Source organism: Hipposideros armiger, unplaced genomic scaffold (genome assembly GCF_001890085.2).
Source record: "Hipposideros armiger isolate ML-2016 unplaced genomic scaffold, ASM189008v1 scaffold_1314, whole genome shotgun sequence".
Lineage (NCBI taxonomy): Eukaryota > Metazoa > Chordata > Mammalia > Chiroptera > Hipposideridae > Hipposideros > Hipposideros armiger.
The window spans coordinates 91,156-103,807 of record NW_017732664.1 but is presented as its reverse complement, the minus strand read 5'-3'; the positions used below and the strand labels follow the sequence as shown (position 1 = coordinate 103,807).

General features: G+C 56.2%; 1 protein-coding gene across 6 annotated transcripts in view; it reads left to right on the top strand.

Annotated features, from left to right (window-relative positions):
- Positions 1-12,652, top strand: part of FBLN2 (fibulin 2) — a 112,846-nt gene that overhangs the window by 85,822 nt on the left and 14,372 nt on the right. For 5 of the 6 annotated variants that reach the window (XM_019633447.1, XM_019633449.1, XM_019633453.1 and 2 more), the window contains 5 exons: positions 2,700-2,909; positions 3,529-3,642; positions 4,277-4,378; positions 6,361-6,501; positions 10,650-10,784. In XM_019633447.1, the coding sequence (XP_019488992.1) occupies positions 2,700-2,909; positions 3,529-3,642; positions 4,277-4,378; positions 6,361-6,501; positions 10,650-10,784 (702 nt within the window). The remainder of the gene's footprint in view (positions 1-2,699; positions 2,910-3,528; positions 3,643-4,276; positions 4,379-6,360; positions 6,502-10,649; positions 10,785-12,652) is intronic. The other variant, XM_019633450.1, reaches the window with a different exon arrangement.

Below are 12,652 nucleotides of genomic sequence, written 5' to 3'. Positions count from 1 at the left end.
CTGGTCAGCAAACCTTTCACTCAACTTTCCTTGTGTTCATCCATCCTCCATCCTCTCACCTATGCCATCCTTATGTCCTCGGGACAGGGTATAACTAGTACAGAGAATGCATTCATAAATGTTGCCCTACCTGCCTGATCAGCCCCTTCAGATTAGCACTCTTTTATGTCGATATTCTCAGTTTCTGGCCCAGAAGAGTCACTAGCAAAGGACTGAATGAGCGATGGGTTTGTTTGGCAGCCCCTGCTCACCACCAGACCACGAGTTCTTTAGGCAGTGTGGAGGTGGGCAGCACCAGGTGCCAGCATGAAGCTCAGAGCCTGCGTTTGCTCCTGCTTGAGGGTCAGGAGCCACGTCCTGGAGCTTCCAATCCTCAGTGTCTCTGGGTCTCCTCCCTCCTGTGCCCTCCGTATGCTGTGGTCACTGTTCCAGCTGCCATGTCCAAACTCTGTCCCTAACCAGGGCTGTCTCTTGGACTCGTGGCGTTTAGCTTTCTTTGTGCTGTGGGCCAGAGGAGCGCAACAAGGGTGTCCCAGTATGTCCATGAGTCTCCTTCATACAGCTGGACCTGGGAGCCTTGGGTTTGGTGCCATGAAAGCCCTGGCAGGTCACCTGTGCAGGCATTCACACATTTAGCCTTGACCAGCCGGGGACCAGATGCCGAGGAGGGTTCCAGAACCACCAGCCTAGTCTTTCCTCCAGCCATGTGCACCATCTGGGGCCCCTGTGGGCCTGTCCTGGCACTTCAAGGATTGGGAATGAAAGCCCCAGAGGTGGTCCTAGAATCAGGATTAACTTTTGGCAGCTGGAGTTCCGCAGACCTGGTTGGAATTCCAACTGGACCACTCTCCTTGACAAGTCATGGCCATTAACGGGGACTTTATCAGACCCAGGATTCTGCTCTTCACCTCGTCAATGTGGGGACGGATGACAGGGTGCTTGTCAAGAGCTTCTGACAGTGCCTGACAAAGCCCTCAGAGTTGCCACCTTGTTACTCTTGTCATGTTTTAGCAGTCCAGAGGGTGAAGCTGAGGCCCAGAGAGGGGCAGGGCCTCCCCACAGATGCCCGGCATGTCTGGCATAGTTGGGACTGGACTCTTTTTGACCCTGGCTTTCTGGTGTCCTGCACTTGACAAGACCCGGTCATCGCTGGGTCTCTGTCACACTAATGCATGTGGAACCCTGTGCATGGGATTGGAATGCCCACTGGCCACAGACTACAGGGCCAGGGCTCCTAGGAGCAGAGCTTGCACCCTGGGTACAAGGTTTCCTGGATATGATGGTAGGCCCAGCAAATACCTGGATCCCGCAGTAGGGTGGGCAGCATCCAGTGTATGGAGAATGGACCAGGCCAGGCCAGAGGAAGTCGACAAGACAGAGGGACTGGTCAGCCTCACCAGGCCAGCCTCACCAGTGGCACAGAGGCTGTCCAGTCCAAGGAAGTGCCACTTGCTGAGGTTGGCTCTAGGGGGCTGGTTGAGGTTGGCTCTAGGGAGCATGATACAAAGGCCAAGTTAGTACTCATGAGTCTGGTTCAAGGTAAAATTTGGGATAAAGTCTGGCTTCAAGCATCAGAGGGTGAGCACAGGGCCGAGAAGAGTCCAGAGCCAGAGGTGCATGTTCCTCTCCTCTGGTAAGGAACTGGTAGGTAACTTGGGCTTCAGGGGACACAGGTGGCAGGTTCAGACTTACCTGGGCTCCAGTCCTGCTCAGGGGACCTTTGGCAAATCCCTATGCTCCTCTGAACCTCAGAGTCCCCTCTGCTGGACAGATTGTTGTGAGAAATGTGCTGATGAGGACGGGCTGAGCATGAAGCTCAGAGATGCTGCTTAGCCCGTGGCATGCCCAGCAGACCCCAGGCCCAGGTCCATCTCCCGCCAGCCCGCAGTGCTGAGTATCCATAGGGCTGGCCCATGAGGCATCATGGCCCCGCCTACAGGCTCCAGGCCTGGGCTGATTGGGCTGGAGCTTAATGTAGCACCCTCAGTGTGAAACATGTTCCTGAGATGTGACCTCATGCAGTTGCTCCCTTGGGGACTTGGCTGCCTGGTGCCAGTGGGCAGAGCTGAGGCTCTGGACCAACGTGGAGCGTGGAGGGGTTGCAGGCCTTCCCCTTCCCCATGACTGTCACATGAAGAGCCTTCCGAGGCAGCTCGGCCCTAGAGCCTTCTCTCCCACCACCGCCTGGGAGGCATGGAGAGAGCTAGTGCTATTTAAGGTGACACAGCTAGGGAAGGCTCAAGGGAGGGTTCAGATCGCAGTCTGATGGGACCCAGATTTGGGGTCCTTTCTCTTGCTAGGGGTGGTCCTCTCTGATGTCACTGAGCTCAGGGGTCTGAATCCAATTCAGTACTTTAGCCAAAGCTTCCTGAGGGCTGTTGTAGACCTGGCTGTGATGGGTTCACTCTTATTGCTGAGGGTCAGTCCATCCACCCATCCATTTATTTCCCACCCATCTTTCATCCATCCATCCATCCATCCATCCATCCATCCATCTACCCATCCACCCATTCATCTACCCATCCACCCACCCACCCATCCACCCGTCCTTCGTCCATCTGTCCACCCATCCATGCTGTCTCAGCTGGGCAGAACAGATGGTTCTGACAAGCACCTGCACTGACTTTTTGGGGACCTGAGGTCGCAGCCACCTGCTGGGCCAACCCAGCTCCCATCATGAGTGCTGACTCCCGCCCCAGTTTCAGAGGCGCAGGTGGGGAGCCGGGAGGCCCTGTCACTGGGCATGGAAACCGAGCTGCCCAACAGCCTGCCCGGCGATGACCAGGACGAGTGCCTGCTCCTGCCAGGGGAGCTGTGCCAGCACCTGTGCATCAACACGGTGGGCTCCTACCACTGTGCCTGCTTTCCCGGCTTCTCACTGCAGGGTGATGGCCGCACCTGCCAGCCAGGTAAGGGCCTGGACAGTCAGGGCGGGGCCGGGGCTGACCTTCCCAGGGCAGTGTGGCATTCCTGCAGTGGGGACTGTGGGGGCACTTCTCCTGCCACCCACACACTGGAACCAACAGGAGCGGGAGGTCCCTAGAGACGGACTCTGTGAGGCCAGACAGATAGGCTCTCTCTTGAACTTCATCTGCAGGGGCAGCCCTAGTGCTCTGCTCTGGGTTTGAGTGCAGGGCCAGGACTGAAGCCACAGGGGCTCCCACCAACCCAAGCTGTGTCCCCAGTTCCGGGCCCATGGTGCCTAGACCCCAGTAGGCAGCCCAGGAGGCTGCCGTAGCCCCTGGTCTGCGCGGTCTTTCTCCCTGCCAGCTTCCAGGGACAGATTTGTTGTCAGTTTAGAAACTCACTCCCTGTCGTACTTGCTTCCTTTGCCCTGAATAGCTGTGAGACCGATCTTTTCCAAGGTACGTAGCTCCCTGAACCTCAGTTTTCTCTCCTATGAAATGGGTGGGGAAGGATTAAATGAGGTAGTCTCGATCCAGTGCCGGCATGGTGCCTGTTAGGGCCTGAGGCCTGGCTGAAGACGTGAGGCAGACCTCCCTCTCCTTTTTGCTCTGCCTGGGACAGACGGTGGCCCCCCACAGCCGAAGGCTGCAGAGGAATCCGCACTGAAGCCAGACTCCTCCCAAGTGGCCCCCAACACCATCCTGCTACCGCGGCCGCAACCCAACACATGCAAAGGTAACCTGGGCCTCGGGGTGTGTCTGGGCTGCTTGCAGGTAGTGAGCTCTCCAGTGCTGGGGGTGTGCAAGGTGGTCCTGTCAAAGGGGTGCTTCTGTTTGAGGGGTGGGTGTTCTTACCTCTTTGAACTGAGTGTAGCTAAGGAGGTGAGATTGGGGGCAGGGCAGCCAGGGATGAGAGGTGAGATGAGAATAGAGGACAGCCTGGGATTGATTGTATGTGACCCCAAGCAAGCCAATTAGCTACTTTTTTGGTCTCAGTTCCTATAAAATCGAGAGAATAAGTCCTTGCTGTGGAACTGTCATGGAGACTGCGTTCAGTAACACGTAGAAAGTTCTTGTTGTTGTTCTCCCCACTTCCTTTCTGCTCCTTCTCCCCATCCTTTCTCTGTCTTCTCTGTCTCCTCACTCCCATTACTGTTACTTGAGGGAGGAGTCCGGTATTCAAGTGGCGCCGGTGGCTAGAGATCTAGAACATTATCCTAGACACCAGCCCATGTATGAGCTGACCTAACGGGTGCACTTGTAAAAAGGACCAAGAGTGGGATTCCTTGGCTTCCCGCCCCTCTACCTGGAGCTTAGAGCTGGAGGTGATGAGCCTGGTGACCTCTGATTTCTGTGCTGTTTCCTTCCAGACAATGGGCCCTGCAAGCAAGTGTGCAGCATCATCGGGGACACAGCAATGTGCTCCTGCTTTCCTGGTTACGCCATCATGGCGGACGGTGTGTCCTGTGAAGGTGAGGGCCATGGGGCCACCCCCATACTGGTGCACACCTGAGCTGGCCTGTGGGGGCCCCGGGGTGGGGTTGGGACACACAGAATGAGGGCGGTGGTCCTGATCTAAAACTCACTGTGTTGGGGAGGGAACAGGTTTGGCGGCTGTGATGAAGAGCCCGTTACCTCTCATGTCACTGTGCACAGGTGCACATGCAGCCCAGGGTGGGCACACAGGTTGGCCAGGGCCCCAGAGCAGTGCTTCCTGAACTTCAGTGTGTACCAGAGTCATCTGGAAACCTGGTGACAGCTCAGACCCTGAGAATTCCACAGGATACCCAGAGACCGTGACCCAGTAGTTCTGTCAGAGGAACTGAGAATTCGTATTTCTCACGTGATCCCTGGACCATGCTCCAACTACCCTGTCCTTGGGGTCACCCCTGTCTGCGTGGCCCGGGTTGTTTCTGACACATTATCCCCGTTCTAGCCATGGGGAGAGAAAGGGAAAGAGGGACGGGCATGCCCGCTTATTGGAAGGCAGGACGGGGAACTGGCGTTCATCCCTCATACTTGCCTCTGATGGGGAGCAAGACTGGGGAACAGGAGTCCCATCTGTACAGCATGTGCTCAGTTCTGTTACTGAAACCAAGGAGGGGACAGTGGATGTTGGTGACAATTAGGTACCACTGCCATTCACAAAGGGCCGAAGAGGTCCCGAAAGCACATCCCTTTTACCCCAGCGACCCTGGTAGGTCTGGGTCTTATCTCGCTGGGGCCTCTGTGGCCCGGGACCGGCTTCTGTGAGATGGAGGCATTGGGACCAACATCTGCTGGGGCGGCTTTCACAGTGAATGAGACACTGAGAACAGCCTGAGAGGCCTCGAGGCTACACCTTGACATGTCTGGAGGCAGGAAAGACATGCAGCGTGCAGATGGTCTAGGATACACTTCAGTTCAGGTTCAAGTTCATGAGATGTGACCCTTGTGGGTGTCCGGGGGTACCTGGATTAAGCCTCTGGGAAAATGCTGACATCCCTGCCAGAAGCTGAAACCCCTACTTAGCCCCTCGACGGAGGCTGTTTTCTGATGGAAGCCATCCAGTGCCCAGCGGAGGCAGGAGACTTGCCCAGGGCACATAGCATGGTGGTGACTGGCAAGCATTTGTATTGGGTGGTGGGGGCAGATCTCAGATGCCCACTGGGCTTCACTCCCCATCTCTCAGGGCCCTGAAGATGTGAGGATGCCTCTCTCCTGGGTCGGGGCTCCTTTGGACCCAGCCAGGCTGTGGGCTGGTGTCTGTGTCTCTCCAGGCCTCCCTTCCTCCTCTGCAGAGCCCCGTGTGGTCCAGGCCAGAGGTTGCAGATGGCCATTCTGAGGGTGCAGCCCATCCTGCAGGGGAGTCCTGCTGGGCTCTACCCTGTTGAATCAAATGAGTTACCAACCATGAAAAACTCAAGAATTGTTTTTAAATGTCCAGATTTCAGTTTTCTCTTGAAGCTTTGTCAAACCTGCCCACCAGGGGTCCACAGCCCCGGTCCCCCTCTGAACAGAGCACAGGCCCAAAGTGCTTGTAGAGTCCACATCCCCCCTCCCGGCCCAACTCCCGCCTTGGCCCCTTCTATTTATGTTGCCAGCCTGGCCCCCTAGGTACTTGAGTTTGCAGCCCCTGCCTTGTGGGGCCTCCTTGGCTGCCTGTGCAAGTGGAACACCTCCAGATCGTGGGTGGAAGACTGGTTCCACCCTGCTGTTTGACTGACAGGCCGCTTAGCCTCTCTGAGCCTCCCCTTGCCACCTGTCCTGATTGGGGTTCCGGCCCTGACATCTTTTGACTTTACAAACTCAGACTTGGACCCAAAGCACAGAGGTATTGCTGATGGGCTGGGAGGCCCTGGGCAGGCCCTTACCCGTCTCTGAGTCTCAGCGTCCCCCTCGGTCACTGGATGCTCCATGACAGGCCACGCCCGCCTAACAGCCCTTCTGTTTTTCCTTCTGCGGCTGTCACTAGACCGAGACGAGTGCCTGCTGGGTGCTCACGATTGTAGCCGGCGACAGTTCTGTGTGAACACCCTGGGATCCTTCTACTGTGTCAACCACACAGTGCTCTGTGCCCAGGGCTTTATCCTCAACGTGCACAGGAAGTGCGTGGGTAAGCGAGAGCCCCTGCTGCCGCCACCGTCATTGGCGCTCTGCTCTGCTCCACACCACGCCCGCCACACGCAGCCACATGCTAAAGGGCCTGCCCTTTGCATGTGAGCTCAGCGCAGCCGGCACCCCATGCTCCGTGTCACGTCCTCCATGTCCTGGTGTCCTGTCCCGCTTCTCCACCAGTGCCACCGGGAGGCTGCTTCCCCCAGGCATGCGCCTGAGAGTCAGAAAAGTCTAAGTGATGTGTGACCTGGCTGGACCTTTGAAACGGGGAGGTTAGACCTCTGGGCAGCAGGATAGGATGTGTTAGGCTTGGAGGCAGGGAGGCCTGGGTTTGAAGCAGGATCTTTTAGTAGCTCTGTGGCCTTGATCAAATGGCTTCCCATCTCCAAGTCTCAGTTTTGTCATCCGTAAAAAGACGGCACTGAGGGCACTGATGCTCCTTTGGAGGTTATCCAGGGTAGCACAAAGGCTGGGTAAGCATGTGAGGTCAGCTGCTGAGATTGTTCTTAGATGCACCCAGGGTCCCCCCAGAGGTAAATGGAAGGAGCTGGGGTTTGGCAGACCCAGCTTTGCACCCCAGTTTGGTTTTCATTTGCTGAGTGACCCTGAGCAGTGGAGCTCTCCTCTCTGAACCTGTTTCCTGACCTCTAACCTTAGGGCTCGGAGGACTGGGTAAGGGCTGCCACCCAGCTCTTGGCCTGCACACAGGTGGGGCCAGTGCTTGGTAATAGCACATCCCACTTGCCTCTCGATGGCCATGTGGGCTCAGTGCTGTGGCTCCAGGTGTGCTCGGTGGGCAGTGAAGAGGTGGACTTGATGCTTTCCTGTGGTGGAAGAAATGTGGTCCTGAACAGAGACAGACCCAAAGTAGCAGGAACTTGGGGCAGACTGGGAAATGCTACAGCAGAGACACAGGCAAAGGGTGAGGTCATTCCAGCTGGTGGCATCTGTACACACTTCCTGGAGAAGGTGGCATTTGCACTGGTCGCCAAGGAGGGCTAGGACTTGAAAATCAGGAAGGGCATGCAGGGTGGAAGGAACAGCTCGAGCAAAGGTATGGAAGTGGGAACAGTGCAGAGTACATTCAGGGCACACAACCAAAGCCTGGTCTTTCTTTGTGCTTGGGGACCATGTCCAGCCTGAACGTGTCCTCTTCTCACTCTCCACTGCTGGCCACACAGGCCCATGGTGCTGGGCTGAGCGGCCGCTGCAGACATGTTTGCCATTGGCCTTCGGCCGTCAGCACAACATGCTTGTCAGAGCTGGGCAGCTCTCCTGTCTGGGTGTGTGTGTGTGTGTGTGTGTGTGTGTGTCTGGGAAGGCAGCCCCGCTAGGGCTGACAAGCACCCTCCTGCTTGCTATGCCATATATGCAGGCTCCACTGGTGGTCTGGAGAAAAGCCCTTGTGCTAAAAGGGTCGCTGGGCAGTGGGAAGACATGTTCTGGGATTAGAAGAGCAAAGGTGCAAAATGTATGAGCTCACCGTCTCATTCTTTCATTTCTTTTCCCTCCTCATTCATCCTGGACAGACTTATCTGGGTCTCGTCTTTGTCCTTCCATTCTACTTCTGTGTTCATTTCACCGTCTGTGAGCATTCATGCTTTCCTTCACTTACTCATCTGCAAACATACACTGGTGTCTTGCACAGTTCACTTGTTGGCTGCAGGCATGTTTACCAACCCTGGCTGGTGAGATGAGACCCCGGTGCCCAGATGGAGGATGGCTTCTGCAGCCAGCTTGCATGGGTTTAAATCCTGACTGCCTCTTTCTAGTGAGCGCTTAGACAAGTCATTTAACCTCTCTGCGCCTCAGCTTCTCACCTGTAAAATGAGATAGTAATAGCGCCCACCTCAGAAGAGTCACTGTGGAGATAAAAAGAGTGATGTCATTACTGTGTTTCAATAAATGTTATACTGAGGCAGTCTGCACAGGTAGTGATGAATCTGGTACTTGACAAATCTTTGCTGAATGAATGGATGCATGGACAGAGGTACAGAAGCTGCAGTGGGGCCATGTTGGGTGGTGCCAAAGTCCAGAGGACCTCTGACGGGCATGTAGCCTCTGGGGACTCCCCTGTGCTTTGCTGTTTGCCTTTTGTCCCTGCCCTTTGGGGACTGTCTTGGCCCCTGGGAAAAAGTGTGCTTGGTGGGCTGGGCTGCGAGAAGATACGAGGGGGAGCACCCCTGGCTCTGGGGCCCAGGCCACAGCAGGGAAACGGCTCTGTCCTGGGCTGGGCATCGATTCTGTTCTTGCTGCTGCCATGTGCAGGCTGCCTGACTTTGGTCTGGCCATATGCCCTCTATTTCATTGGTGAAACAGTGTCGCAGGATTGTGGAATGTCAGTTCTGTGAATTGCCCGGTCCCTAGCGAGCCTCAGTGAGTGGTGTCTGCTGTTGTTTATCAATATGATTTCTTCTGGGGTGGGGGTTCCTGGGCTTCAGCATTTCTGGGCGGCTGGGAAAATGTCTCCCTCGGTCAATCCAGCATGTAAATCAGAAGTTTTTCTCTTGCCTAGCCAAGTCTTCCTTGGAAACGGTTGGCCCAGAACTCTCCCTTTTCCTCCTCCTCCTCATCCTCACCCAAACCATGGTGAGCCTGGCCTTACCCATTTGGTTCACCTGTGAGTTTGGGAGTCTCTTTCCCCATAGCCCTTCACCCCTCCTCTCCTTGGTCCCTGTCATCCTTGTAGACTCAGCACAGAGATCCCTGCCCTCTGAGGAGAGACTCTTGACAGTCGAGGGCCCAGAGAAGGTAATGCTGTGGGCTGGTGGCTGCATAGCTATTCTGCCCGGAGTCACCACCTTGCCTGTGCTGTCTCTCTCGCTGGGCTGGCAGCTCCTTGAGGGCAAGGGCTGTGGCTGACACTCCCGCGTGGCCACGTGGACCTAGCACAGATAGGTGCAGGAATGAATTAATCAGTGATGACTGCACACCTCCCCGACCAGGACGAACGGGGCGGCGGGCACTGGTCATGCTTTCATGCAGCCTTAGCACTGGACCTGGAATGGTGTCTGAGTGGGGGGCTCCCTGATGGTCTTCCGCCTGCGCCCTGCCGCTGCTTCTCTCTCTCCCCTCCTCTGGCTTCTCCCTTCCCAGCTGCTCATCCTAGGCCTCGGTTCTCGGCTTCTTCCCTCTGTGCCCTGTCTCCCAAATGACCTCAGCAGCTGACCCCTCTCACATTGGTGCCTCCACTCAGGCCCCTTCCATGAACTCAGAAGTGTGTGTCCAGCTGCTCTTGACCCCCAGATTCAGTGCGACCACGGGGCTCCTGACCGTCTCCTGGACGCCTACTTCTCCCAGCCACCCGAGCTGGGAGCTGGTGCCCTCACCTGTCCAGCTGCTTGGCTAAGAAGCTTTGCAGACCTCTTGGCTCCTCTGGTTCTCTCACCTTTATCTCATCCATGGGTGGATCCTGTCTGTTTCACCTTCACAACATTTTCCAGAACTGGACTGCTTCTCCTCACCTCCATGGATGGCAGTTTATCATCTCCTGTTCTAACAGCCTCCACCCTCATCCCTGGAATATTAACACCCAGCCAGGGGACCGTATTACAAATAAGTGAGACCACGTCCCTCTGCTGGAACCGCCTATGACTCCCACCTCCCTCCGCATCTGCTAACACTCTTCTTCCCCCTGCAGCCCGCCCCCCACCTCCCCACCCCACAGCCACCCTCAAACCTGCCTAGCAGGCCTCCGACCTCAGGGCCCTGGCATTGAGTGTTCCCTCTCCCTGGAATATCTGCTGGGCTCATTCTGTCACCTCTTCCAATGTCTTCTGCTCTGAGGACCCTCCCTGACCTACTTAAATGGTGCATGTCCCACCCCCGCCCCCCAGCACTCCTCTTCCATCACCCTGCTCAGTTTTCCCCACAGCACTCATGACCACCCTCCCTATTACATGTTCGCTTATTCATCTGCTGGGCTTCCTCCATTTGAGTGTCCTCACGATGGTAGGGATTCCTGTCTGTTTTGTTCACCGTGTATCCTGGTGCCAAGGACAGTGCTTGTTGGCACACAGCAGGCGCTTGGTGAATCCTTATTGAATGAGTGGATGCATAGACAGGTGTATATCTGTTACTCTCTGGGTGCTCAGCCACCGTCCTGGGAGTGCCCTGTAACCTCTGGTGTCCTCACTCTCCCTGCAGACATCAATGAGTGTGTGACAGACTTGCACACATGCAGCCGGGGTGAGCACTGCGTGAACACGGTGGGCTCCTTCCGCTGCTACAAGGCTCTCACCTGCCAGCCGGGCTACACCCTCGATGATGGCGAGTGCACAGGTGAGCGCAGCGGTCTGCAGGCCTCACCCCGACCTGCCCCTGGCCTGCCCGGAGTCACAAGCTCCCAGCACTTGGGTTTCTTACCCGTAGGAAGACCCCCCAGATGATGGTGTTTGGGGCAGAGGGGGTGTCTGAGGCTGATGGGGAAGGCCAGGGTATGCTCCTGGCTTTCTAGTTTCCAGAGTCTGAGTGCCACTTACTCCCCGCGCCATGCCTTGGTTCCCTTGTCTCTGTGTTGGGGTAGAGCCCCACGTATCACTTCCATCCCTTTCAATGGAAAACTGTAGCCTCCTCGGAAGAGGGAGAATTTTCATTGAACCGTTTTCACAGATCCTTCCGAACTTCTTTATGTACCTGTGAGGTTCTGGGTGGCAAGGACGTGCGGGAGGGCATGATGTCCTCCTGATGAGGGACATGGGGCCACGTAGGAAACAAGGATGGCAGAGCGACCTCGGGCTGAATGGCACATTATGTGGGAGTCCCAAGGGACCCCTGTGGGGGTGCTGTCAGAATGGAGACCTGTTAAGCGAGAAGCTCCTGGGACGGGTGCTCCAGGCAGAGAGCACAGCAAGCATGTGGCCTTTAGAGAGGGGAGAGAACAGAAAGAGCCTTGGGTTGGGGGAAGCATGCCAGCAGCCTAGAAGGTGGGTACAGGGTTGACAGGAGTTTGGAGTCTATTTCACATGTGATGGGAAGCATTTTATTTTTAACTGAAAATGTCTCGAAGAATGTCACCAAGGAGGGAAGAGCTGCTGTGCTCATTTATAACAAGCCCTGGAGAAGGCTGATGAGAGGTAGCCCTGAGGTTGGGGGTGAGCTCAGGGAGGTGGATTAAACACACTCCATGTCCAGCCCTGAGCTGGGTGTGGAGTTGGGGGTGGGATGAGCTAGGAGGAGGGATGAACCCTCTTGGCACATGTGTGTGCACACCCACAAGGGCACGCATAGATCCGTGGCCAGCCTCCCTCCAAGAACCCAGTCACCTGGGGAGGAGCGGGGAGGAATTGCCACCTCCCTGGATGTGCCCCAACACCCCCTGACCCTCTCTCATCTGAGGGCGCTGGGCACCTCCTTCTTAGCGTGGATTTGGACAGGCTGCCTCTCAGGCAACGGGCATTGGCCAGGGCCGTGCTGATTCATGTCTGGCTGCCTGGAACGTGGTACAGGACCTCCCAGAGCCTAGGCTGCTGGGGAAACTTGTGGAAGCTTTGGAAACCAGACAGGGGATGGATGGATGGATGGAGGGAAGGACAGATAGACAGATGGGATACAGACAGACACAAGGGCATTAATCTGGCAGTTAGTGAAGCCGAGTGAGTTTTGGCCTGACTAATTCTGTGTTGTCTTCCTGCTTGGCCAATTTCCTGGTCTGTAGAAAAGGCCTGAGGTGCCTGCCGTACAAGAAGCATGAGAGAAAGCTCAGGGCTAGTACTTTGTACGCTGTGGGGTACTGCGCAGGGGAAGGGGAGCCCTCAGTTACCTGCTCAGTGCCACACAGTGGGTGGTGGCAGCAGTTCCATCCAGGACTGACACTCCATCTTTGGAAGCTCCAAGCCTTGCTGCTGCCAACGCCACCTCTGGAGACGCCTGGACACATGACCTTAGGGATCTGAGCATGCATCCCCATTTCTGCTTGCCCAGGGAAGCAGCCCCGGAACAGGCCCCCGGGTTCTGGTCGCAGCCCAGCTCCCGCCAGCTGTGGAACCATATCTGAGCTCCGGTTCCCCCTATGTAAGATGGGGCTTGCCATAGCTCCTCCTTCCTAGGGTTGTTGTGAGCATTAAGTAGATAAATGCAGCTCACAGTGCTGGGGATGATGCCTGGTGCCACAGAGGAGCTCAGTAAATATGGCGATGTCATTTTGTCAT